General features: G+C 48.6%; 1 protein-coding gene across 1 annotated transcript in view; it reads left to right on the top strand.

Annotated features, from left to right (window-relative positions):
• LOC149361393 (uncharacterized) overlaps positions 1 to 26,376 on the top strand; it is a 49,625-nt gene extending 23,249 nt beyond the window's left edge. Inside the window, exons 2-3 of the mRNA XM_089568065.1 lie at positions 18,948 to 20,842; positions 26,322 to 26,376. Coding sequence (XP_089424191.1) covers positions 18,948 to 20,842; positions 26,322 to 26,376 — 1,950 coding nt within the window. The remainder of the gene's footprint in view (positions 1 to 18,947; positions 20,843 to 26,321) is intronic.
• The last annotated feature ends 572 nt before the right edge of the window (positions 26,377 to 26,948 follow it).

Below are 26,948 nucleotides of genomic sequence, written 5' to 3' on the forward strand. Positions count from 1 at the left end.
GAATGGCGTTGGCCCTGAGTGCAGATGCGAAACTGCGCTAGAAACCCCCCCCCCCCCAAATTTATTTTTTCATACATTAGCTCTTTGTCGTCACGATAATCCGTCAAACTGCCCATAAGAGAGGTGCTTACTTCCGTATTCTATTTGATGCAGCATGCAGCTATGAATAATTGTACCTATGTGCTGTTCCATGAATTCAGCTCTAAAAATAAATTATCCACAATCGAACGATGTTACAAGCTTTTTCGTATTCGGCGAAATTACGCGGCCTTCTTAATTACTCCTCGTGATTAAAGGATGAAAGCGGTTACAGAACACCAGCCTATTCCATACCGAAAGGAAAGTTCCCATATCTTTCCGGCAGGTGGTGTGAGGAAGAGGACTGTCTACAGCTAGTACAGGCAGCAAAAGCGCGGGAGTCACGAGAGACGAAGAGGGAAATAATCTTTACGGACATAAAGCAGGGAATAATGGTGGTAGTTTTCCTCAAGTGCAATATATTAAAGGCAGGAAAATGGCCCATAAATTGCGGAGAAGCATTGGAAGGGATGCCAAACAAACTGGATTTCACAGTGACGCAACGGGCACAGTTGTTGCAAGGCAACAACAAAGCCGATACAAGATTAGACATCACACATTTTCTGAGGAAAATTTCCGCGTTCAAACAAAGCAAACCATATACGCGAGCCTATTCAGATGTAATGGTGAACAGGAATCATAGAGAGGTGCGTTATTTAACTAAATCAGAGTGTTTATCGAAGCAGCCAACCATATGGCCCTATTGGTGTCACTGGGGCTTCGAAGGCAGTTTAGGGATAAGAAATGCTGCCATTTGCCTAGTGAACTAGGCGCGCTGAACGCCGCCCTTGTGTAGTCGCGTGATTAGGTTCGACTTGGATGAGCAATGGTATTCTGCTTCTAAAGGTTGCAACAAAAGACGCACCACTACTGTTACACATGCATTTTAGTGGCTAGGTTGGCTGGGTATCTAAAAAAATACTTTTCTTTGAATGAATAAGCTTTCTGTGATTTAGTGTGGTGCGGTTATATTGTCACAAAAGCCCCGCTATCTCCAAGGCGTGCCAACATGATGTGCGTAAATATTTTACTGAAACGCAGCATTCAGATAGTTTTACTTAGAACCAAGGTTCGTATCGGTTCCTTCGCATTACTGGAGCTCACTAATTTTTTTAGCGAGAAATAAATGAATCGTGCAGTAAGCGGTTAAGCGCTATCAATAAAAGACATTTATTTCTTGTATGCAGTGCACAGTGCGACTTGTAAAACGTGCTAGCTAGATTTTATATTTTCTTCGGTTGCAATGTGTTTTTCAAGATGTCTGATTCCTCCCCCCTCTCCCCCCCCCCTACCTCACGCCCTTGCTTTGAACCTTTATAAACCCTTCTAAGCGCCAATAAAGCGTTTAGTGGAAGTTCAGCGTTTAGTTGAAGTTTAGCGCTTGTGTCCTGCCTTGTCCCGTCATTTTGCGCCATGGACCTCATGTGAACGACCTGCTAGCTGCAGCTATCACCCTTCTAACTTTGAATGAGGATCACCTTGGGTAACGTGGAGGTATCGAATAACTATTGCAGTGACTTTGCTTCAAACATGAGGCAGGGCGAACAGATAAGCATCACTGGCCACTGCACACGAGCACTAAGCTATTGCAACAGGCGATCACACTCGTGATGTGCAGTGCAGGTCTTCGCCTTGACTTCCATCTGTGAGCGTCATGATAGGAAAGAAATCGCGCTTTGGGGCACCTGGCGCTGCTGTCCCTCTCCAATAACCTGGTTTCACACAATCCTCCAAGGTTAGCACTGCTAATCCACCAGGGATTTTCATTTTATAAGCCTCGACCAGTTTGCGTGCTCTCCATGCTCTTTCACCGTGCACTATTTCAGGAATCTCTTTTACCATATTCCTCTCAGTGTTCGGGTAAGTGAGAGCACGTATTATTCTGCAGTGACAGTCTATGCTTTCAGCCGCCTCAAGATATTTGAACGATGTATACCATTTCAAACGTCCGCACAACCCGCAACCCACCGCACTCCTCACAAATGAGTTTCTATGCTTTTCACACACATGACACTGAGTTAGTTGACCTGGAAGGTTCAATTGATGTTGCTACATTTGGTAGTTTGCATAGACGCCCCGTTTTGTTTGGTTTGGTTTATTAGGTTCAACGTTCCAAAGCAACTCAGGCCATGAGACATGCCGTAGTGAATCGCTCCGGAAATTTTGACCGCCTGGGGTTCTTCATCCTGCACTGACATCGCACATTACACGGGTCTCTAGTGTTTCGCCTCCATCGAAATTCGTCCGCGGCGGCCGGGATCGAACCTGCGTCGTTCGGATCTGCAGTTTTAGGGCACAGATGCTCACCTCACATGAAACGATGAAATATGTGGTAGAACACTGCGACAAACGCTTAAAGATCTCGAATTTAAGTGATTAGGCACTGAGAACTTGTCCTGAGATGCTCACTTTTAGTTTGTGAGCATACTTTGACTGCCATGATGACCTTAAACCTAAAATATGGATTAGCCCCGATTGCAAATCTATTGGGAAGAAAGGAACATATTTTTGTGCAATCAATGTCACTGTTTTGAGAGAATCTTTGCGACAACCGCCAGTTTCTATTAAAAAAAAAGACTTATGTGCGCAAGCTGAAGGATGCTCACTTCACAACAAACGAAGAAATCGGTGGTAGCTAGAACGTGCTAAGAAAAAACTGGCTAAACATTTTCTACAGCGCGCCTTATATTCTCAGCGCGCGAAATCTCCGCATATTGCGAAGACTGGCCTTGGAAGTGAAAGCAGTTGCATCGCTACCTGCGTTTACGTTTAACACCTGGCCGGCGCTCCCGGCCGAGGAAAAAAGTGGTCCCTTCCAGAGATAGGCTCGGCGGAAGTTCATAATGGTATAACATGCAAGCGACTCACCGTAGTTTCTTGAAATTCCACTTTCTCTGTACTATATAGCCACATGACACCCTCGCTGCACGGTGGATAAGTCAAAGAGCCCTTGTAGGAGTACATGGGGACTTTCGTCCCGTTCCGAAAAAAACCGGCCAGAGACACGCCCTGCACCACACCAAGGCACCCAAGCTGATTTAAAAAAAAAATATGAACTTTAGTATTTGAGCATATTTATGCACAACGAAGAAAAAAAGGTCCGAATTTCTCAATTCATCATGAATGAAATGCATGAAGGATTTTTGACGTGCCCTTTATTGGGTACAATGTACAACCCCAGACACCCGAAGCAGTTGTACCTAGAATATAATTATCCAGCCAAAGATTTGAAAATGTGCTCCATATATTTCACGGAAATGACAATAGGCTCCTTGCTGCAAAATAAATAGTTGAAGCTCCTCCAGATGCTATGAAATGCGGCTACAGAACAGCTGAGGCTGCTATAGAGATTCATTACAATAAAGAAGCATGCAGTTTTTCAAAAAAATCTCAACATTAAGGATCTTGAACTCTAAACTGTCACTTAAGTTATGATTGAAATATAAGGAATAATTCATCTGATCAGATTCCATATAATGTTGTTTTTAAAAAACAAGCCCTGGGAAAGAAGCACGCAATAAGCCTTATGCAAAAGAATTCCACGCTTGCAAACAGACGCTACCTCAGAACCACTAGGCAAGCAGCCGATTTTTCTTTCATATGGTGATGCGATAGTACGTGTAGCCAGCATGTACTCGTATGTGTTTCAAAGGAACTCTAATAACAGGCTTTATGCTGCTTTATATTTGGCGCTACTAAAGGGTCATGATTTGTAACATAGCAGCCGAGAAATCGGAAGCTATTAATTTCGCTGAGACTTCCACTAAACGTCGACTGTACTGAGGGTAAAATTTCACCGCCATGACGCATTTCCATGCACGACTGCTGTTATGGTATTTTAAGTGGGCGAGCCTGAAAGCGAACGATGAATCGAGTCACCTCACGTGCCCCGAGGAGTTCTTCTCTTCCTGTAAAAGGAAGAGCGTTTATTATTGTTTCTCTTTCCCCCTGTAACTGGGTGCCGCTGAGAAGGCACCCGCTGCTCTGGGGAATCGTCAGATCCCTGCCTTTGTTATGAAGCCTGCTGCACGGCACGTGGGGACAAACATTGCCATGTTTGCGCTTCTATAGTCCATAGTAGCTAACAGTATTCGTATCCGGGAAGACCGGCGAAGCTGGGGGTGATAGAGTCCCGCACATTGAGGTGGGGACGACAGCTCTGTCCGCTGTCGCGCCAGGTGCAGCAAGAGGCCCCTCCTCGTCTGAGAGAACGGCGGGCCTATTTCGCGGCCGCACGTGGTCCACAGCGTTTCTCGTATTTGCAGCGACGAAGATCTTGTGGGATGGCGAACCATTCCGGCAATCGAAGCTGGGCGTGGACGGATGTTTCGAACAAATACGTGCTCGCTGGACGAAAGCAAAGAGCTTTTGCGTACGTTACTAACGCAGCGCATGTTTTGCTTCAATCGCTTGAAGTCCACATACGTTCTTAGGCCGAGGTGCATTCCTTGAGTGGGCGCTTGCAGCTGCCTGTCCATGAGGAGCTCAGCGGGTGGGGACCCAGAGAACGCGTGTGGCGTCGTCCTGCAGGAAAGCAGGATCCGCTCGATGTTTGGACATCCCCAGGCGCCGCCTTCTTCATTGTCTACATGACGTTTTCCGCTGCTCCATTCGATGGTGGGTGCAATGGCGAAATCCGGTTTCGCCTGATGCCGTTTTTGCTGAAGAAGTCTGCGTACTTATCGCAAGTGAATGCGGTGCCGTTGTCGGAGAAAATGATGTCTGGTATGCCATGTGCGCAAAATATGCTTCGGAGGCATCGAATCGTGGCGTCCGCTTAAGGTGCATAAAAGAGAAGCACCTCTACCCATTTAGATTAGGCATTGACTAGGCTTAAAAAGTTGTGTCTTTGGAATGGACCACCAAAGTTGACAAACAGTCTAGACCATGGTTTCTTCGGAAACAGGCACGGATTCATGCTTTCCGTCCCATTATCTGGTGTCGAAAGATTTTTAAAAATCGCACTTTGTGTGCAATGTTGATGTTGACCCCTTCTCACCGGATCTGGCTCCGCGCGACTGCTGTCTGTTTTTCCACACCTGGGTGATTTTCATGAATCAGATCAAGAACTTTTGCTTGCAGTTCTTCAGGAATGACTCGTGCTCCTCGCCAGACGCAGTTCTCCTGAACACTAAACTCTGTATGGTTCTTCTGAAATTGTGTCCAATTACCTCCTCTTGGCAGCTCATCTACACTAAGGAGCGCCCGGCGTAGGCAGCACGATTTGTAGCTTTGGCGATGGCGGACGACGGAGAAGTCAAACATATGAGCCTTCAAGCATGAAGATGCCAGTAGGCTTGGGTAGTGTACCGGGCTCTGTAGGAGCCTGTAGCCGCGTCAGTGCGTCAGCGTTGCTGATGCTGGTGCCGGGGTGGTACACAGGCGTTTATTTGTACGCTAACAGGGTAATTGACCAAGTTATCATACTCGGTGAGAATGGGCTTGTCTTGCCCGAAAAGGCCCAGAAGTGATTTGTGACCAGTTACAACATCAGAATGTTGGCTCCAGGGATACCGATGAAACTTCGAGACGCCGAAAATTGAGGCAAGGGCTTCTGTTTATAGCTGACTAATTTTTTTCTGCTCGAATTCGGCTCCTCGATGCGAAATCAATAGGATGTTCCCGTGTTTTGTCTGTGTGCGAGAGTAGCTTCTATTCCTGATGATGAAGTGTTGCAGCTGAGAAAGATTTGCTTGGACGAATCGAAACGATGTAGTAGCGATGCAGAAGTCAGTACATCTTAAATTTCTCTGAAAGCCCGGTACTCTACACTTACCTACTTCCACAGAGTTTTTGTAAGTAGCAGATTCAAGAGCCGGACAACTGTCGAAATATTAGGTAGAAAACGCGTTGAAGATGCCTGGCGTCCTTGGGACTTGTGGCATTCAGGACAGCTTCTATCTTCCATGGTGTTGGCCTCACTACATCTGCGTTTATGACATGGCCCACAGTTGCTAGAATGAACATAAATCTAAATTGAGCCTGACGCCTGCTTGCTGTAGACGGTGTGGCACACTGGCCACGTTCTTCAAGTGTTCTGCGTAGTCCATTCCCGTTACCAAGTCGTTATCAATGTACACGGTGATGTGTCGCATGTCCTGTAGCAAATGTTTTAGTTCTCTCTTGAATATGGCTGGCGCTGAAGCTACTCCGATAGGCCATCTGGTGTCGAAAGATTTTTAAAAATCGCACTTTGTGTGCAATGTTGATGTTGACCCCTTCTCACCGGATCTGGCTCCGCGCGATTGCTTTCTTTTTTTCCACACCTGAGTGATTTTCACGAATCGCGGCAAGGGGATATTTTTCGAGCACTGTGTCACCTTAGTGACCTTGAAGTCGCCACATGTGCGCACGCAGCAGTCTTAACTGAGCACAGGAACAACTGCGGCTGCCCCGTCGGATGTTCTTACTGGTGTAAGTACCCCTTCTCGCTCTATTCTTTGCAACTTTTCTGCGACCTTGTCTTGCATTGCGAAAGGAATTGTTTGCGGTTTGAAGAATTTAGGAACTGGATCTTGCTTGACGACAATTTTGGCCTTCACACCTTTGAATGTGCCCAGTGGCTCTGAAAATACTTCTTTATAGCAAGTCAGCAGCTCCTTAACGCTCGTGAATCAATGTATCTGACGTCATTGAGATGGAGCTGCAGCGCACTAATCCACTTTCGTCCGAGAAAGGTTGGAGACTGGTCCGAAGCTAAAAATAAAGGCAGGGTTGCCCCTCTGCGTCCGACCAGGACCGGAACGGTTACCTCTCCCCTACCGGGTGTCATTCTTCCGCAATTACTCTTCAGAATCACGTCTCATGGGTCTACTGACGGCTCAGGTAGCCGATTTTGGAATGCGGCCTCCCCAATTGCTCTGACACTCGCCCCAGTGGCCACCTTCATTCTAAGAGGTCTGCCTGAGCAGCATAGAGCAGCTATCCCCTGCAATAGCAATTTATCGTCTGTTTCATATGCGCTGGGCATGGCACTGTGAACTGGGTGCGCTTCGGCCATACCCTGAGCTTGCATTAGTATGCTAATGTTTTTCCGCCATCTTCATTTCAAACAGGAGCTTGACTTCTGACTCGAACGTTAGGATTGACTCTTCAGGCAGGTGCCGCTGCATTGGCACGTTATTACATGCTCAGAGGAGTCTGTCCCTAAGCATGTCAGGAAGGACGGTGCCGTACCCACTCAGTTTGCTGAAAGCTTTTTAAGTGATGCAATTAGTCGCTGACATATTCTTCCGGTTGGCGAGAGCAACTATTGAATTTGAAGCGGCAAGCCCCCCCGGAAGGCATCGCAGTGTAGTGGCCCGAGAGCACGGTGAACATTTCGTCGATGCAGACTTGTTCCGGTGTTTTAGGCGTGAGCAGGCCCCATTTTATGGAGTAGGTACTGGGCCGCAGCAGGTCAAGAACACGCGCCTGTTCCTCACCTCCGGAACGCGGTCGGCGTCGAAGAAGAGATTTACACGCTCCAAGTACTCCGTCCAAGCTCTTCCGCAGCAGTGGATTAGCTCAACTGATCCGAAGGTAGGCATGGTTGCAGGTAAAGTAACGCGATCCCGGAAAACTTTTACCTCGTCGCCACAGTTGTTCTGGGATTGTAAGTAGCGAGCCTGAAAGCGAACGTCGAAACAGATCACCGACGTGTCCTGAGGAGGGCGCAGGAAGAGGCGCACTGTAAACCGACAGTACACGTTCCTAGCGGGAGTCAGTCTAGCCCGTCTCCCTTAAAAAGGGGCATCGTTTATCGCTTACCCTGTTCGCCGTGCAGTTGGGCGCCGCTGAGAAGGCGCCTACGGCGTCCGTGGCGTCTGATGCTTTGGGGAATATTCATCAATCCACCCGAGCCGGCTGCGCTCAAAGTTTGGCCTATCAAAACAACTATGTAGCAGCCACCGCCGGATTCCGACTCGAGCCTACTCTCTCGAAATCAACTGGCAGCTTTGCTTTCCCCACCTATCGTACATGATATCCGCTCTTGTAAATTGCCGACGTCGATTCTTCGGTGATGCTGCTTATATTTTGCTTATTTACATACTTGTCAATTTGTACAAACCAGCCAATCGAGAGGTAGCTTTTATGGTGTGCTTTCTCTCCGGAGAACAGCACTTTCACTGAGACCGAGCAGACCGCATTATGGCAGCTGGTTATGAATTGTGAAGGCATATAGAATGGATGTTTTCTGATGTTTTCTGCCGACGATAATTTTTCAAAAACTCCTCATTCCTCAACCACCAAATTTCGCTTCTATGTCGAAAACTAATGTCGCCAACCCGAGAAGGTCATTTTTTTCGAGATTTCCTGAACGATAGATTCCACCCTCTTGCCTTCTCCATGCCGCGCTTATTGACTGTCGTTTGACCGCCAACGCCACTTTCAGACGTTCCCTCGCCGTCCTCTAATAATGTGCAATCTGCCACTTCGTTTTCCGCAGGGCGGCCGTTTTCGAAGTGCTCGTGAAAAAAGCGGGACGTAAAAGTTTAGAGTGACCACCTGCGGCATGGAGGGCGGCGCCCTTGATGCGCGGGAAGCCTGGTGATTCAGATGCGTCCTCAGTTGCGTTTCTAGACTTGCTAGGATGCTGCTTCATCCGACTTTCGTTCAGAGAATTTTCCAAAAACATCTGGGGCAGCGCGTCGACTTGTTCATATTCGGTTCCGGTTCAAGCGGCTGTTTTGAATGGCATATTGATATTACAGGTTTAAATTAACGCAATGGATGTCTCCGCGGCTACAAGGCACCTACGCAATAAAACGAGACGTTAAGAGACGGGTGGGCACTCTACTTGCCAGTGTGATTTATTGGAACAATTCTTGTTTGAACTAAGCAAACGGCGCATGCGCATCCTCAACTACTCACAAGACACGCGCGTTGATGACACCTTTGATCACCATTTACCCTCCAGGCATGCACGTTCCTTGTTCTTAAACACAGCGACTGTGAATTACAAGTCTAACTTTATAAAAAAATTTCATAGAAAAGGGGCCTGTGGGATAAAACATATGTTAAACCCTTCGTCGAGTGCGAGGCTGGTGTAGTTATCGCAGTCCGTTGACTTGGGAAAGTATATAGGACAGAAAACCAGTTGCGTTAAACGCTTGCAGGATAACTCCCTAGGATGAAAAGACATAGGAGGACATTCGTCTATTTATTGCAGGAGCTTCAAAGAAGGCAAACTGGGCAGGACAGCAGGAAAGCAAGAGCAGGAAATCTTTGAAGCGTGCTTACCTGGACGGTAGGTAATAATGAAAGGTGTCATCAATGCGCGTGGCATGTGAGTAGTCGAGGATACATTGACGTCCGATATTACGCGCGGTAGTTGCTCTATCGCGATGGAAAGAAACGCAAACAACGCGGTGCCTACGCGCTACGCTTTTATTTCTTTTTATCGTGATTTAAGCTGGTTGCTAAAAATCTGCTGTGTTCCCATTTCTTTTCACCGCCCCTATAGGTTTCAAAAAAACACAGTTTGAAGGCTAGCGCCCGTCCACGCGTCTTTGCATGCGCTGACTCCCATCGCGTTACAATTTTACGATGCACCAAACAGCCCAACGGCATGCTGTATCGCGATCTTATATGTCCCATTTGCAGTGTGTGCGCATTTTAACAGGCTTGATACCTCCTACTTACTCGGCGAAGGGCGCCTGACTTACTGGACCAATGGCGTGCCCAGCAATAGGGCCTGAAGTGGTGGTTTTCTAGCCGGAAACTAAAAGCAAAACCTCAAATACTGTCATATATTTTCCCCGCGGTAGGAAATCAGAAGGGGCTCAGTAATTGTAAGTTACTCGGTGGTAGTCCTATATTTAAAATAATTTTCCTATACTCGTGTATTCACCCGACTCGTAGCAAAATACTACTAAATATGCACTTCATCAATGTGTGGTCGTCGACAATTGAGCGAATCTCGCTTCTGGTGGCCCCTGCGAATGGGGCATTCCGCCATCTTCCCCTGGTCAGCAGCCAAATTTCTTTTGACCAAGAGGAAGATCAAACATGGCGATAAACGATGCAAACACAAAGGACATCTCTTTGCTTGCATCGTTTACTGCCAGGTTTGATCTTGCTTTTGGTCGAGTAAAATGTGGTGTGCAAATATATTAAGTTTAATTATCTCAGCTTTCAAATTTTCTGCGACCACTCGTCCTTACAGCATTTCAGAATGAAAGCATAAATATTGACACTGAGGAATACAATGATGGTCTCTAGTTTGTTTGTTTTGACAGTTCAACGTCACCGGGATGACTTTACAAGGATGTTAATTGTAATTGGTTAGCAATTTTAACAGCTAGCTTAAAATGATATGATATTGTGAAAACTGCATAAAAATTATTGATCGGCCTGGATTGAGCTGTCGGTGTTTAAGGATCGAAAATTATTTTAGGCGCAGTGTCTCCCCTTAAGAGGCTAGTGGCTGCTCTACACAAATGACTTTAAAAGGCCCCTCTGGATTTTTTCCTTATGCTCTACCGCTTCAATTATATTTAGAGGACGGGCAGAGGCCACTTGCGGGAAAACGCCATAAATTCGGGACAGAGGCTTATGTAACCCATAGGCTCAAAATTCTCGTTATGCGGTTTGTACACAAACAAGCAAAATAAGACTTCAAAGCGAGGGTTGTCAAACTCATATTCCATTCTCTAGCGTTGTCGCAGGCGTCAGCAAAAAGGCAACATTGCGGTGGCAGGGGTGACTTGCACGGTGACACTTATTGCATACAAGAAGCCCAGCAGCTGCTGTGCGGAGGGAGAGGGCACAGTAGTTACGGCGTGAAGCAAATATTGGAAGCGACATGGGGAAGTGAAAGGCGAGAAGTAGGAGCAGCTTTCCTGTTTCAAGAGTGTTCGGTGTTTTACCAAGCACCCATGTTTATCGACCACCAGTGGCAGTTAGAGGAAGATTATGAGCTTGCCCCTCTGCAAAAAACAGCCTCGGTACATCTGTGAGCAGATGTGGGCATTGAAGGTATATCTACTGCACGCATGTGCAAATCACGGCTGTCATTACCTTGGTCAGTTCGTCATGGCCTATTCTTGCTAGGATTGCTTTAAGAAGACTTTCCAGACCTGCATCCACATGATCCTGTGGAAGGTACCGAATTTGCGATATTCATTTCATTAGAAATTATAGTCGGACACAGGTAATTCTGCCGTGAACATATGGCCACATAATTATTGCGTTGCTACTGCTTAAGCACGAATGCACATGTCTAAGATTCTTGAAAAAAATACTGAATATTGAGTAAATGCACAATACTGGTATGGAAATCTTGAAGGTAATAGTCTTTTGGGCTGTGTACCGAAATCTTTCTTTTCCCTGTTTCCATCTATCGCATCGAGCTCTTAAAACTCCCATTTAAACTAATGGGGAACGCTTTTGACAACAGCAACAAGTTTAATACCAAGAAAAACTGGAAAATTGTCCTGGTCTGCGGATGTAGTAACTGTCATACTATAATATTACAATATACGTAAAAAAAGAGCGTCCATAAAGTGTTTCCGGCAAAAAAATGCTTTTGTCTGGATGGGTCGGGTCCGCACAATGCATGTTTTAAGCGAAAGAATTTCCTTATCTCTCTCTTGTTTGTATAGTCACGCATTAAGAACCTGCTTTCGCTCTCAGCTGTGATTCGTCAGCAGATTATTAGATAGTACCTAAACAAGAATAATAGAACGAAATTGTAAGCGCTATAATTTTGGTCTCTGCAGTGATCGATCTAGTCAAGCAATAAAAACCCAATTTTGTTCACTGCCCGAATTGCCCAGAGTAGTATTACAAGACACCGCGGGCAGTGAGCCATTGCTACTAAATACTGCTTTTAAACACAACCCAGCTGAGGCACAGATAACAGTTAGGAAATTCAGTATCAGTCACTGGCTGAAGTAGTAGTGAGTGCTCTTACCCCAAATGTGGTTTATGTCAACAGTGCTTAAGTGTGTCCTGATTGATTTTAAAACGCTTTTAAACGCAGGTTTTGCTCCACCTCTATGAACGCAGTACGGATGAACAAAATACGCATGAACAAAAGGCAGGCATGAAAAGCACTCGTAAGCATCCCTCAGCTGTACCGTTCCGGTTGACGATTTCAAAGGCAGCGTTACAAGACACGAGACCCAATTTCACAGGAGCAGATCAGTCCCGACCCGCTGCGATGGCTCAGTGGTTAGGGCGCTCGTCTACCGAGTCTAAGAACCCGACCCCGCAGGCAGCATTTCGATCGAGACGAAACGCAAAAGGCGCCCGTGTGCTATGCGATGCCAGCGCACGTTAGAGATCCCCAGGAGGTCTAAATTACTGCAAAGCCCTCCACAACGGCACTTCATTCCTTCCTTCTCTCACACGCTCTTTCATGGCTTCTTTACAGCGCGGTTGGGGTGTCCACTGACATATGTGACAGAGACACTGCGCCATTTCCTTTCCCAAACAACCAGTTTACCTATTGCAGTCCCGCCTGTCGCACTGCCCACTCTCCGCAGGCCTCATTCGCCCTACTCGAAAGTCCATCAGATGTTTAAGAGCTTTAGAATAGGGGGACCCAACCGGTTTGCGGGACAGGAAATAACAGGGTGCCAGTAGGGATATTCCCTGTTTCCCTAACCGATAAAGTCTTAATTCTAGAACTCGCTCTAGAAAAATTGAAAATAAGCTGTAAGGGTCTTCCTTCGAGCTTAGCGCATTTGCGGCCCTATGTAGAACGCGCTCGCCAGGACAGCTGATGCCACTGACCAGTTTGCCCCGTCGGGCTTGGCATGGGACGGAATATGCCAAGACTCCTCCTTGTGCAGCGTTTCTGAAAATGTAAAACTTGTAGTTTTTGACGTGGATGAATTGGACCTGGGTGTAGAAAGAAACAAGTTTGCAAGATGCACTCTCCGGCTGAAGACGCCCCGCGGTATACATAGATTTATAGCGTGACACAGTCTCGCAAAAACTGCAATGATTCACTGCGAAGAGATTCCCTCCCCTTCGCTCGGAGAAATGTACGACATGATGGTTGTGCAGTGGATTTCACTAAGGCAAGAGAGTGCCACAAAGACCAGCCGCCAAAAAGCGTGTCGACCTAAACATTAGCATGAACTGAGCACTAGCGCTTCTAGTTCCATGGCTGCAACTACGTGGTGCATGGCTCTTAACATAAAAAACAGCGCATTGACAAAACAAGCGATTTAGCGAGGGCCTGCCATGGAAGCGCTACATGCCACTAGTCTTAACAGACTGGCTGGACCACCGTTAGTGCAACTAGTTTCGCAGCTCCACCTAAACTCTGGCCCCACTGGCGGCCACGCCAAATAACGGCGCTGCAGTCAAGTCTTTTTCCGGCCCAATGCGTGGTCAGCTGCACGTGAAGCTGTACGAATATTTGCTTTATGTGCAATCTTTAGAATGAACTGTTCTTCGCAACAAAGCAGGGAAGTCACATCTGCTTCCTCACGTTCCGGGACACGATAACAATGCCCTGAGATTAATACAAGTGCGCGAAAGACCTGTGGTGCCCTCTTTTATGTCTGCATTGTCTCGCGAAACACTTGAAGGTGATCGCTTTCTTGACGGCCGAAGCAAGAGATTAATTTTTTTTTCTCGTTACACAATTCCTCTTTCTCCTTAACTAGAATTTAAGGGTAGAAGGATAAAAGAGCGAAATATACTCTTGTGCTTTGTTTTGGACGTTTTGCAAATATAAATTGCCGCAGAGTCATTTACCCTAGTAGGCTTACATTAAACTTCCTTCATTGATTTCTCTTGCACATTTTTTTCCAGTGCTTGCGAACATTTGCAGGACACATTTTCTTCGTTGCTAATATTTTGACTGCAGTAGGGGTGTGTGTAAATACCATTTACCAGAATTTAGTGCAGCCACAGAGGCGGCTATAAGGTGTGCTGGCTCTCATGCTTTGTTTGCCTGCACAGTGCGCTGTAGCTAAGCTTTCGAGATCAGCTGAGTCCCGCGGCTATGCCCCTCAAGTACAAAAGAGTTGCAAAGAACGATTGTTGGTGAGAGAGCATTTGATATTCGGACATTTCTGACTTACCGGAAGTCGTTAGGTTGCTCTCGAAACCACTACTGCGTGAAAATATAAAAAAATCTTTCGCCTTGCGAGTTGAAGAGGTGGGGACATAAGTAAACGCAGTACGCTATTCCGTTTGTAGTGTAGCCATGCCTTTGCTATTGAAAATAAAAGCAAAAGAAACCTCCATACATACGCCATAGCTGCCAATTGCAGTTAGCAACATCCGAGAGGGGTTCGAAGACGTGCTCTGCTTACGTTTGTCCGCACCTCCTGATGCTGTACTACTACCGCGTTTTTGTGATAGTGCTACCCAAAACACGTTCCCTGGGAAAACCCGCTTATGTAGCTTCGTATGGAAACTTTAATTTTGCATCAGAATATATCAGTGCTTAATGACTCGGGGACGAACCCTGAGGAGCCTAGCGGAGAGGACACGCTCTGTATGGGCTCCGTCAACCTTTTGCCCTTTTGCTGAATCGCCTCATATGCGGTTCCGAAATCTTCACTGCAGGCCTGGACCTCTGAGAGAACTTCGTTGGCCTTGAGTGCTCCTTATTTTTGGAACGCTGCCTTCGAAGACAGAGGCGACACTAATGCGCTAAGTCAAACGCCCCTCCGTCGGTGCACGTCAAGCCCCGCGTCACGTCTGCGTGCCATATAGAAACTGCACCGCTTGCTACCCTGGCCCCAGAGGATTTTGTGCAATGCCTACTGCTGCCGGAAGAAGTCAAGACTCAATTGAATGGGAAGTAGAGGACATTGCACCCGAGCTTTACGAGCAACGCTCGAAGGAGGAGGGACCAGCACTGCGGATGCCGCCGGAAGACCCTAGCTTTAACTGAACGCTAAACGTCTACGCGCACAAAAGTTTCTAAATTCCTGCTTCGACTTCGGCCCGGCTTTAACATCATTATAATCAGCACCCCTCACCAGGAGGTAGCCGTACTACTAAAGAAAATCTCTCAGATCACGCTCGAATGCATGAAATACCGCAACACATACGTGGCTGCACCAGACGGAGTATTGAGAGGAGTCATACCCGTACTGGGACACAACACACCGGCGGACGAGCTCATGTCCCACCTCAGAGTTCGCACCCAATGAGTTAGAATTCCTGCAAGCCCGCATGCTCGGTAAATCGACGACAGCCGTCATCACTTACAGCTCGCCGACTCCTCCCCGTTGGGTCTAATACTACGAGGGAGGAATGGCATGCTGCCCCTATAAGCCTACCCATCAATTCTTCCAGGTATGCCAGAGAGCATCGGACACTGGTCGTATATGTGCCGAACACAAGACATCAAGATAAAAGATAAAAGATAAATAAATAAAATAAAAAAGATCTGCCGCAACTGTGGTACGAGGGATGCAGCTGAACTCCTTACATGATATTCACGCTACGCAGCCTGCGGAGAGGCCCGCAACACAGGGTCCAGGGATTGCCTAAAACGCCTTAAGCCAGACACACGACACCGCTAAAAGCATCCTGTCCTACCCAATAAAACGTGCAACTTGCAAACGAGCCAAATCAAGAACATCTTTGCAGAGCCGACAGTGCATCCAACCTAAGGTTCAGGTTGCTCAGCTCTAATCAATAACCTCATCGCTCTCGCGGTCGAGATTACGTTCCCACTCGAGATCCAAGGTTGACCTACGCCATGCAGAAGACCGATCCTACATTCCGTCAACATCTACTGGGAAGAACCAAAAGATATCCACGAAAATGACAACACCCAACACCAATGACCAGGTGGTGTGGCGAGCTTTGAGCGTCTCTCGTCCTTCAAACATCCGCTCCTAATCTTCCCAACAACGGAAGGACAACACACAATTTAGAGAACAAGTCAGTGAGCTAAATTGGCGCCTACAGCGCGTAGAAGCACAAGTCACAGAGTCAGCTCAACTGTCAAAAAGGGCGCAAACTAGAGAAGACCCACTGCGCAAGTAATGGCATCCTTTTCAGAACTCCCTAGTTTCCGAAGCTTACAAGCTGCAATTCAAACTCTCATCACCCAGTAGCAGTAGTTTGCCAACCACATGCAAGCTAAGACGTAGACCAGTACAGAGCTAGGGCAAACCGTAACCGAGCTCCAACGCAGCGTGCGTGTCCTGCTACACAGCCCACGCTATAACCCAAGAGCGAAGGTATACAGGCGCATCAATACAAGTGACGGCAGTGATGCAGAATGGAGCCTCGATGGCAGCCTCTACTAATACTTTTCCTGACATCCCAAATGAAATGGAAATATGACAGTGGAGAATGGCTCCTTCCATAAATAAGAAATCTCGCTACAATCCTTCATTCAGACCTTCCCTACTCCACTCGCGATCATCAGTCTTCAAGGAATAGTATCGCAATCTGCCTGCCTAAGAGGCTACTACAGGCTTTTAATCCGTATTGCCCACGCGTCATTGTGTATCAAAATCTATAGCCTCAGTGGCACACGCCGCCAAACTTACCGTGATTAACCACATATTGCTGGAAGTCCTTTCGCAAAAGCGAGGGAAATGCAGCACTTTTATATTAAACCTATATAGCCCACTTCGTGCGGAACAGTTCGGAAACGTTATCCAGGAATGTGGTCGAATAGCAGGCAAAAACCAGCTTTTGGTGTTGGGCCACCTGAACGCCTCCCATACGGCCTTAGGGTATATAACAAAAAGGACACCAGAAAGGGCACCTCCTTGCTGGAACCATCGGACAGGGATGGCTTCAGGCTAGCTAGGGACTACACAATACCTACCAGAATCGGCAGCAGCATACGCACAGACACCACCCTTGATGTATGTTTTACGAAGAACGCTGCCAAAGCCACATGGATCAACCTCGGGGAGACACTAGGGAGTGATCATTGCATCCTGAGTGCAGCAATCTCGACTTCTCCCAAGCTCAAACTTAGCATGGGGGATAAGATCACTAGTTGGGAAGCGTTTCGTAAATGCTCACCCGCCCCCCACACCCGAAAGAAGGACAAGAACATAGCAGAGTGGACACAAAACATACGATATAATAATGCTTTCGCACGGCCGCCACTCCGGACGTCCATCGACATCTTCTACTGTTGTGGGAAAAGAAAATCTTTTTAGGTGTTGGAAACAGTTGAGACTCAATAACCAACTGTGTCTGCGCATTGTCTTCGGTCAGAGAGCAAGCTCAACATTATTGCAGCCAACTGGCGCAACAGAATTGGGTACAGTTCAGTGAAAGGAAAGGAAAAGAAGTGGAAGGCGCTTTTAAGGAGCCCTGAGTACTGCTCATATCTGGCCCATCCTCAGCAGACTCAACCCTACAAATCCAAATCGGCCACTAATCGTGCCCTATAAACAATAGCTCAACAATTCTATGGGTCCGACAAGGAGCTCACGGAAGCCCTGTAGGCGCGTTATATTGGCGACACTCCAATACCATCTTCTTCTACCACCGGCAACGGTCTCAGAAACCCATACTTGATGCCCCAATAAAATATCTGGGGTGCATGCCGCAGCCCGTGCATCGCAGCCAAACACCGCTACTGGAGCGCATAAAATCACAAACGCTATTACTCGTAATCATAGTCATCCGCATACCAAACCCATCACTGACTATTCAGTGATGACTTCTGGGAAAAGGAAGTGACCACATGAAGTTATCACCATTGCCAAGCACGGCAAGCGACTGTGTCACGGGTTCGGTGATTAGTCGACATCATCACCGAACCCGTGACAATTAACTGGCGTCCGCGACAGGACGTTTGATGCGAAGAGAACGTGGTGAACTGAGAGGAAGGCTTGTTGAGGTGCTGAACTGTGCCGACTTAAGAGAGGTGTCGTGTATCAACAGGATTTGCTTTGTGCTGAGCTTGTGGCTGTGTTATTGAAAGTGTGCTTGGAGATAGAAGCATGGATTTGGAAAGGTTGATAGCTATGGGTAGCCAGTTGGGGCTGACAAACGCTGAGCTCAGAAAATGGGTCGAAGATAAGCTGCGCGAAGAGCGAAAATGGGCCGAAGATAAGCAGCGCGAAGAGCGGGCGTTTGCCCGAGAGAGAGCGGAGCAGAAGCGCGCAGCCGCGGAGCAGGAGCGCGCGGCCGCAGAGCAGGAGCGCGCGGCCGCTGAGGCGGAGCGCGCGGCCGCGAAGGCAGCTGACGAACGTCAGATAGAGATTATGCGTTTAAAAATAGAGCCTCAGCGGCTAGAGAAAGAGGCAAGAGAGAAAGAAGGGAGCCAGGACAAAGGTGATTTGAAGTTAAACACAAGTAAACTCCTGATCCCATTTGACAACCGGAAGGATGATTTAGATGCGTATATCAAAGGATTTGAAAGCATTGCGAAGAGCCAGAAGTGGCCGGAGAGCCAGTGGTCGACAGCGCTAGCTACTTGTCTGAGTGGGGAAACCCTTAGTGTTTATGGGCGTTTGCCGCCGGGTGATGCAGCGGATTATACGAAGGTGAAAACCGCCCTTTTGAAGAGATTTCGTTTCACCGCAGAAGGCTTTCGAGAGAAATTCAATACAGGAAAACCGGTGGATGGCGAAACTGCAGCTCAGTTCTCAGCGTGTCTCAGCCACTATTTTGACCGCTGGATCGAACTTTCAGGCATCAAGACAGAGTTTCAGGAACTCAGAGAGCTCCTCATTAAGGAAAGATTCCTACAAGGCTCTCATTCCAACTTGGCACTTTACCTGAAGGAGAGGAAAGCAAAATCGCTAGGAGAGATGTTGGACCTAGCTGATCAGTTTTTAGAAGCGCAAGGAAGCCTGAATCTCTCCAAATTGAAGAAATACAACCGAGACGATGACGGGAGGCCCGAAAGCGAATGAAAGAGAATCAATCAACGAGCTCCGCCTCGCTGTTACCTTTGCAACCGCATTGGGCATCAGGCTTCACAGTGCCGTACCCACACCAGTAACAGTACTAGCGTCACCTGTTTCAAGTGCGGTCGAAAGGGACACAAGGCAGATGCGTGCCGCTCAGCGGTAAAGGATAGGGCACAGGCATCGTGCGTCTACTCACCCGCCAAGAACGTCAGTGAGGAGAGCATTCGTGATGGCTACCTGGAGCTCAAAAATGGAGATAAAATTCCCGTTGTGAACGCGGTCATGATGACGCGACCGAAATTCCTCGTTGAAGGACTGCCGGTGGTGGCTGGAACATTGGCAGGCAAGAGCATATCGGTACTGCGGGATACCGGATGCAATACGGCGATCGTGAGACGAGAGCTCATCAACGACGACCAGCTCACAGGAGAGAAGAGGCCAGTTTATCTAGTGAATGGAACAGCTAAGATGCTGCCTGAGGCGCGGGTTCACATCGACACCCCGTATTTTTCTGGGATTATCTCGGCGCTCTGCATGGAGGAGCCGCCGTATGATTTAATTCTCGGAAACGTAGAAGGCGCAAGAGCTCCAGATGACCCGAAGGAATTGGTTGATCAACCGGTCAGCAACGAGCTCGCTGAAGAGGAAGTTGCAGCGGCTGTAATAAGAGCGAAAGCAAGGGAGCAAAACAAGAAGTTCCAAGCGCTTAAAACCCCCGGCGTCGCAGTGGAGCCAAGCAGGAAGAGTTATGCAGAGGAGCAAGCCGAGGACCAGTCGCTCAAGCACTGCTTCTCCCAAATTGGCAAGAAAGTGTCGTGTAGGGATTCGCAAGGCAAAATAGAATTCCAGAAAGAGGATGAAGTACTGTACCGAATCTACACCGAGAAAACTGGGCGGATCGTGTGCCAGCTCGTCATTCCAAAGTGTCATCGAGAGGCGGTGCTGAAAACTGCGCACGACGGAATAATGGCCGGACATTTAGGCGCCCAAAAGACGAAGGACCGGATTTTGGAAGATTTTTTCTGGCCGGGTATCACCGCGGACGTGAAGCGATTTGTCGCCTCCTGTGACATCTGCCAGAGGACAATCCTGAAGGGCCGGGTCGCCCGGGTGCCGCTGGGGAGGACGCCGCTCATCGAAACGCCATTCAAAAGAGTGGCCATAGACATTGTGGGCCCAATCCAGCCCCCTTCCAAACATGGCAACCGGTACATCCTGACCTTAATGGACTATGCTACCCGGTACCCAGAGGCCGTAGCGCTGCCGAGCGTGGAAACTGAGAGGGTCGCTGAGGCACTGGTCGAGATGTTTTCTCGGTTTGGAGTCCCTAACGAAGTCCTAAGCGACCGGGGCACCAATTTTACTTCTGACTTGATGAAGGAGGTGGCCCGACTTCTCCCCATACGCCAGCTGCATACCACGCCGTACCACCCCATGGCGAACGGGATGGTCGAACAATTCAACGGCACCCTGAAATTGATGTTGAAGAGAATGTGCGCCGAAAAGCCGCGAGACTGGAACCGCTATCTGGCGCCGTTGCTCTTCGCATACAGGGAAGTCCCACAGGCAAGTTCGGGCTTTTCACCCTTCGAGCTTTTGTATGGGCGGCACGTGAGGGGACCCCTGGCCATTTTAAAGGAGCTCTGGACAAATCACCTCGACGAGGAGGCGAAGACTACATACCAGCACGTCTTTGACCTCCGTAATCGACTGGAAGACACGTGCAAGCTAGCGCACGAGGAGCTCGAAAAGGCCGGGGCGCGCTACGCAAAACTGTACAACCGGAAAACCAAAGAGAGGATGTTTGATCCGGGAGACAAGGTCCTGATTTTGCTGCCTACGGACAACAACAAGCTGCTGCTTCAGTGGAAGGGGCCCTTCGAGATCAGGGAGAAGAAAGGAGAGGCCGACTACGTTATCGAGACAGCCGGAGGGAGGAAGATTTTTCACGCCAACCTGCCTAAAAAGTACGAAGAGCGGGAAAGCCAGCCAATAGAACGCGTGTGCCACGCGATCTGCGGCGTCACCGAATCCGACAGCGAGGGAGCCATTCCTGTTCCGGCGCTTGAACAGTCGGAGGGCGAGCGACATGTGAAGCTTTCTAATGATTTCACAGCGGATCAACGGAGACAGCTCCGAAAAGTCATTTCAGAACACTCTCGCATCTTCTCCGACGTCCCGGGCAAGACGGACTGGGCCGGGTGCCAGTTTGAGCTCACTACCCGCACTCCGGTCCACGTAAAACAATACCCACTTCCGTTTGCGACGAGAGAAGCCGTAGAAAGAGAGATGCAGCAGATGGAGCGACTGGGAATAATCGAAAAGTCCCAGTCACCCTACAATTCACCAGTCCTCTGGGTGAAGAAACATGACGGCACGAACCGGCTTTGCATTGATTTCCGACGCCTGAACGACGTCCTGGTTGCCGATTCGGAGCCAATGCCCAGAGCGGACGCGGTCTTCGCTGCAGCTGGAGAGAAGAAATACTTCTCAAAGGTAGACTTTGCCAAAGGATGTTGGCAAATCCCATTGACTGAAGAGTCCAAGCCCAAAACGGCGTTTTCAACGACATCGGGTCTCTTTCAATTCCGTTTTATGCCGTTCGGCATAAAAACTGCCCCGGCAGTATTTTCAAGATTGATGCAAAGAGTGGTGGAGGGAATTCCCGGAGTGCAGCACTATTATGATGATGTCCTCGTTGCCAGTGCTACGTGGGAGGAGCATCTTTCTTCGCTGAGGCAGCTGTTTGCGAGAATCGAGATGGCCGGCCTGACAGTACGACCAAGCAAATGCGAATTCGGGATGGAAAGCATCGAGTTCCTCGGGCATCGCATTGGCAGAGGTGAGCTGGCACCACTCGGGAAAACGCTCGACAAGATACAGGCGGCGCCAAATCCTGGAACAAAGCGTCAGGTACGCGCTTTCCTTGGCTTGTCGGGGTATTACCGCGACTTCATACCCGACTACGCAAGAATAAGCGAGCCCCTCACCCAGCTGACGAGAAAGGGAGAGAGGAACGTCGTAAGGTGGACGCCGGCCCATCAGAAAGCTTTCGAAGAGCTCAAGCGTCGGGTCTCAAGCCCTCCGTTAATACGGCTGCCAGACTTCTCCAAACAGTTTGTGCTGCGCACGGATGCCTCTGATACCAGCCTTGGCGCGGTACTAATGCAGCGGCATGACGGAACGCTTCACCCGGTGGCATACGCGAGCAGAACATTGCTCCCCAGGGAAGCAGCATACAGCACAATCGAGAGGGAGTGCTTAGCGTTAGTTTGGGGAATACAGAAGTTTTCCACCTACCTGTATGGGGTACCGTTTTTAGTTCAGACAGACCGCCAACCACTGAGCTACATCCAGAGAGCCAAACAGCTAAACAGCAGAGTCCTGCGCTGGAGCTTGCTGCTCCAAGAATATCAGTTTACCGTCGAGCATATAAAGGGCAAGGACAATGTCGGTGCTGATTTTCTTAGCAGGCTGTAGATTTGTCGCGCGCTATTAATTTTCGCTATTAATTTATTCAAGTATTATGGTGCATGTATACACGCTGACTTGAACTGTGTGTGTGCTAGATCTATATAAGTGGTGTGTTACGCGCTGTATATCTGTGCACAGGCCGGCTCGCCGACTTCTGTGGGTTTAGATTATTATCGGATAATATTCCGAAAGTGGGGGGCCGTGTCACGGAAGTGGCGGAAGCCTGTAAATTACTTTTGTTTGTATAAAACTAATGCGTCTGCATTTGTTTGTATGTGTCTCGGGAAGAGCAAGAATGCATGCACGCTTTTTTTCAGTTATGTAGACAACCCCTCGCATTGCGAAAGCGGAGGCGGCTCAAAGTCGGCTCCGATACTGCCGAAGTCTTGAGCTGACCATTAGAGGGAAAGAAGCTGCGGCCTACGTGACTGCCTTTTTGGTTGTGTTTTACTTTTTTGCGTTTCCAAGGTCACCGAATCGAGAGTCGAAGCCTGGGGCTTCTTTTTAGTTGTGCGTTAATTTTTTCCTCCTCCAAGATGGCGGCCAAGCAGAGTCAATGCGTAGGTGCCTACGTGCTCTCGTCGCGCTTTTTGGTGTTTTGTTTTTTTCTACGCCGACGCTGTGACGCCGCGAGTGCTCGCTCGCTAGCGCCCGAGGGCTTTAAAAGGGGGCCGTATGGAAACGAACTTCAGTCCGCTCGTCGGTGGAAACGCTGCCGCCGCGAACTCCCGGGTCTCCGAGCCGCCGCACCGCATCCTCGAAACCGCAAGCTGCCCTGGACGGACGTCGCCTTCGGGGGCCGCACTGACTGCGTTTTTGTGGATGGAATGCAGCCGCGCTTCCCGGTTGACTGTATGTTTGTTCACCTTCTGACTTTTGATCGACTGTATCTAATTGGCCTCTCACTTGTGTAGAAATATTCAATGTATAACTTAATTCAGTGTGTTTACTGCTATGTGCCTTCCGCAATTGTTTTGTAGAATGTAAATTATGTGTCTGTAAAAGCTGCCGCATTGTTCAATCGAAACTATAAACGTTGTTTTGTTGTTGTTTCCTCTTAAACACGCCTCGGTCTCAGTCACTGCGTTTCCTTACCGGCTACACCGGGCATCAAACGGCCACCCCCTCTTTGTCCGGACTCTGTGATGATGTCGACTAGTCGCCAAACCCGTGACAGACTGTCTCTTGATTCCCTCCGGCCAGTGTCTCGTAACATCCTATGAACAGGTCATTCACACCCCCAACCAAAATTATATTCAGGACATTATCTCTTCCCGCCTACTATGGTCGGCTTCAGGCCATGGCTGTAGGCCCAACAATCCTTCAAGCTCCTGCGCGAAATGCTTACCAACATCGCCAGAGGTCAAGAACATCTCGCCTTGGCCTTATACTTAAAGGGCGCCTTCGACAATACATCCCACAAGGCGACCCTTCCAAGCCATAAATGACCTCAACTGCGACGAATAGTTAATTTGTATGCGTGCGTTCCTCACGGGTCGCACGACCACAGAGGGCATTGGTCAAACCCGTTTCGATGTCAAAAGATATGCCACACAAAACAACGCCTCAGGCTATCGCGTGCACTACAAGCACTTACAAATTTTGGCTTTACCATGTACCCGAATGATATAACTATATGGGCCACAAAGGCCTCCTGGGTTAAAAAGAAGCCATCTTACAATCAGCAGCCTGGATCATCGAGGAATTCGCCTCTCAAAAAAGCCTACTCCGCGCCCTGGAGAAACCAGAGGTCATAAGGGTACATGGCCCGAGATACGTCTCTCCAGGTTCCATCAGCGTCACGATCGAGGGTCAAGCCATCAGGGAAGCTAACCTAATCCGCATTCTTGGTCATTTAGATACAACCTTTGTGACATCCACACCACCAGACTCGTAAAACCGCATCAAACCAAATAGCTCACATGATGAGCCGCAATACCAAATATCGCCAAACAATGCGAGAAGACGCCCGGCGGCTGGTGTAAGCACTGGTACTCAGCCGAGTCACATCAGACTACAGTTTCACATGCTACCAAAGGGTCAGGAAGAGCAACTTGACTCCATCATAAGGGCGATATACAATACGGCTTTTACCCTTCGAAAAAACACCTCGACGGAGCGTCCTACCGCCCTGGGAATCTTTACGGAACAGAAGCCTTCCGTGCATCTCAAATACTAAGCTAGACCGAAGCTAGACGAACTATCATACTCCGAGCAGGCACAGTTGCACTGACTCGTGCACTGGATGCTCAAAACTCAGTAAAACAACACAGAAAATATATCGCTATTACCCCGATATCTAAACATGCTTAAAGACGTTCACACAGGCACACCACGAGCGCCAGTGTCCTACCTTACGGCTTCGCAGAGCCAATTCGCCGAACGTGGAATATTTGGACGCGGCAGCATACCTGCACCGCGACAAGTACGCAGTGGCGGCAGTGGACCACCACTTCTGTACACTGTTCAATGCTTCAGTAAGGGCCGAAACACCAGCCGCCGTGAAGAACACCGCCATTAGGCATTACGAGTCCCAAAGCCAAAGCGCTCATGTAATAACAAACATAACATGCGTGTCGAAACTTCTTGAGAGGCCGAGTTTGCAAGCACGTCAGCAGCCTCATGGGCACTAAAGCCGTCACCAAGCACCACCTAATAACATTATCCCCAGAGCATGAGGGACTGGAGGTAAACGAGTGGGCACATGCTCTAGCTCAAAGGCATCATCAACAGAGCGGGGCCACACACCGTGGTCGCTTTTACTCATCTACCTTCCAGGTACAACGAACGACGCCCCGAGTTTCAGCCTCTTCAAAGGAGAAACTTCCTTCCACCTGACAGGAAATTAGACACCCAGATACCCTCTCTTCGCAGTAGATATTGATGAACAGATTTCGAAGCATCCATTGTGTGCATCTTATGCACCCAACATTATACTCCGTCTCGCGTCCCTGGTGCCAGGCTCGTCCTACATTCTTCCACAACTTGTGGTGATGCGAGGCCAAGCCAACACTCTATAGACGGCGAACACGTCTTTTGAGCGGTTGGAGGCGCTGCTGACCAGCTGTAGTCTGGAGTACAAAAGGGCCCTAATACAACAGGTTCGCAGGGCAGCTCAATCCAGTGGAGCTCTGGAATGAGGACCCTGCCCATAAGCTCACACAACTCCCCTTCTCTTTTTTCTCCTCCCTTCCTTGATGACTCGTCCTGTGCTTAGCGCCCAACACCTGTCGTTTTTAAACAAAAACTACTGAGGCCTGCCACAGAAGACATAACTGGGTGTTTATAATTGTTGACAAAGCAGTTTTCAGTTCGTGAGATCACTAACTCCGGGACGGACGCTCAGCAAAGGAACGCGCCGGTTAAATTATTTCAGCAAGAGCAGTGTGGAGAACATACTACAGCAGAGAGCTAGTCAAGGTGGCCTCCTCTTTCGATTTTTTTTTTCTGGTTAAGCCTCAAAAAATAGTTTTCTTCCACATTTTGAAGATGAGAAGAGCCAAATTATGTAGTTCAATAGCTTTTGAAGAAGAGAAGAGCCAAAATTAATAAAAATTTATACTGTTCATTTCATGCATTCTTCCGAACGAAAGATATGAAAATAGCTTTTGTCTTGTGCCGAAAATGCTGCTAAATGTGCGTGGAAAAGTAGAAGGTGGGAAGGGTCCTAGATACGCAGGTAAAGCTACACTAAGGCGCGCACATCCTTCAAGACATACAATATCTGGCATCAGCTAATTTTGGGAATGGAAATGTCGATGATAAATTCCAATACTGCCCATTTGCGTTTTCTTTACGGCGGGATTTAGAGCACTGGTAGCCGTCAGAAACGCAGCACCGATGTTCTGGTTTCGAAGCTCGTAGTTGCTGCCTCGTAGTCTGCCGGGCAGCTACACTCCTCGTCCTCTTTTACGTCTACGGGTTCGGCCCAACTTCTTTACTACAATCTCCACACCCCCCCCTCCCCTTCAGGATAGGGGAAGCCATCCTAGCAACTGAGGGCGACGAAATGATGGCGGGATCATAGTATGGCTCCGAGCGCTCGATGTGAACGATCTTACGGCCACGGCGGCGAAGGTCGCTGGAGTGAGCTAAAGGTTCAACGAGGTAGTTAGCACGGGAAGTCTGTTGAATGAAACGTTGGTCCTGTGATATTTCGGAACCAGCTTGCTGGGCAGGCCCAGTGGTGCCGAAGGGACCCACAGCCAGACGCGATCACCAGGAAGAAAGGTATGGGCGGAGGGACTATTGTCGACGCGGGCTTTCTTGTGGCACTGATCTTCTGTGTCAGGGAACGCGCCAGCTGGCGGCACTCTTCAGCGTGCCGGGCAGCTTCGTAAAACGACGTGTACTCCGAAATATCCGGTCGGTAGGGCAGAATGGTGTCTAGCGGAGGCGAAGGCTCGCGACCCTACAGGAGAAAGAATGGAGAGAATCTGTTTGTTGCTTGTACAGCGGCATTGTAGGTATAGGTAACAAATGGCAGAATCCGGTCCCAAATGGAGTGATCGGAGGCGATGTACGTGTACAGCATATCGCCCAGTGTGCGATTGAAGCGTTGCGTGAGCCATTGGTTTGAGGGTGGTAAGCGCTTGTGGT

Source organism: Amblyomma mixtum, chromosome 2 (genome assembly GCF_055824585.1).
Source record: "Amblyomma mixtum isolate Tamu chromosome 2, ASM5582458v1, whole genome shotgun sequence".
In the NCBI taxonomy this organism is placed as follows: Eukaryota; Metazoa; Arthropoda; class Arachnida; order Ixodida; family Ixodidae; genus Amblyomma; species Amblyomma mixtum.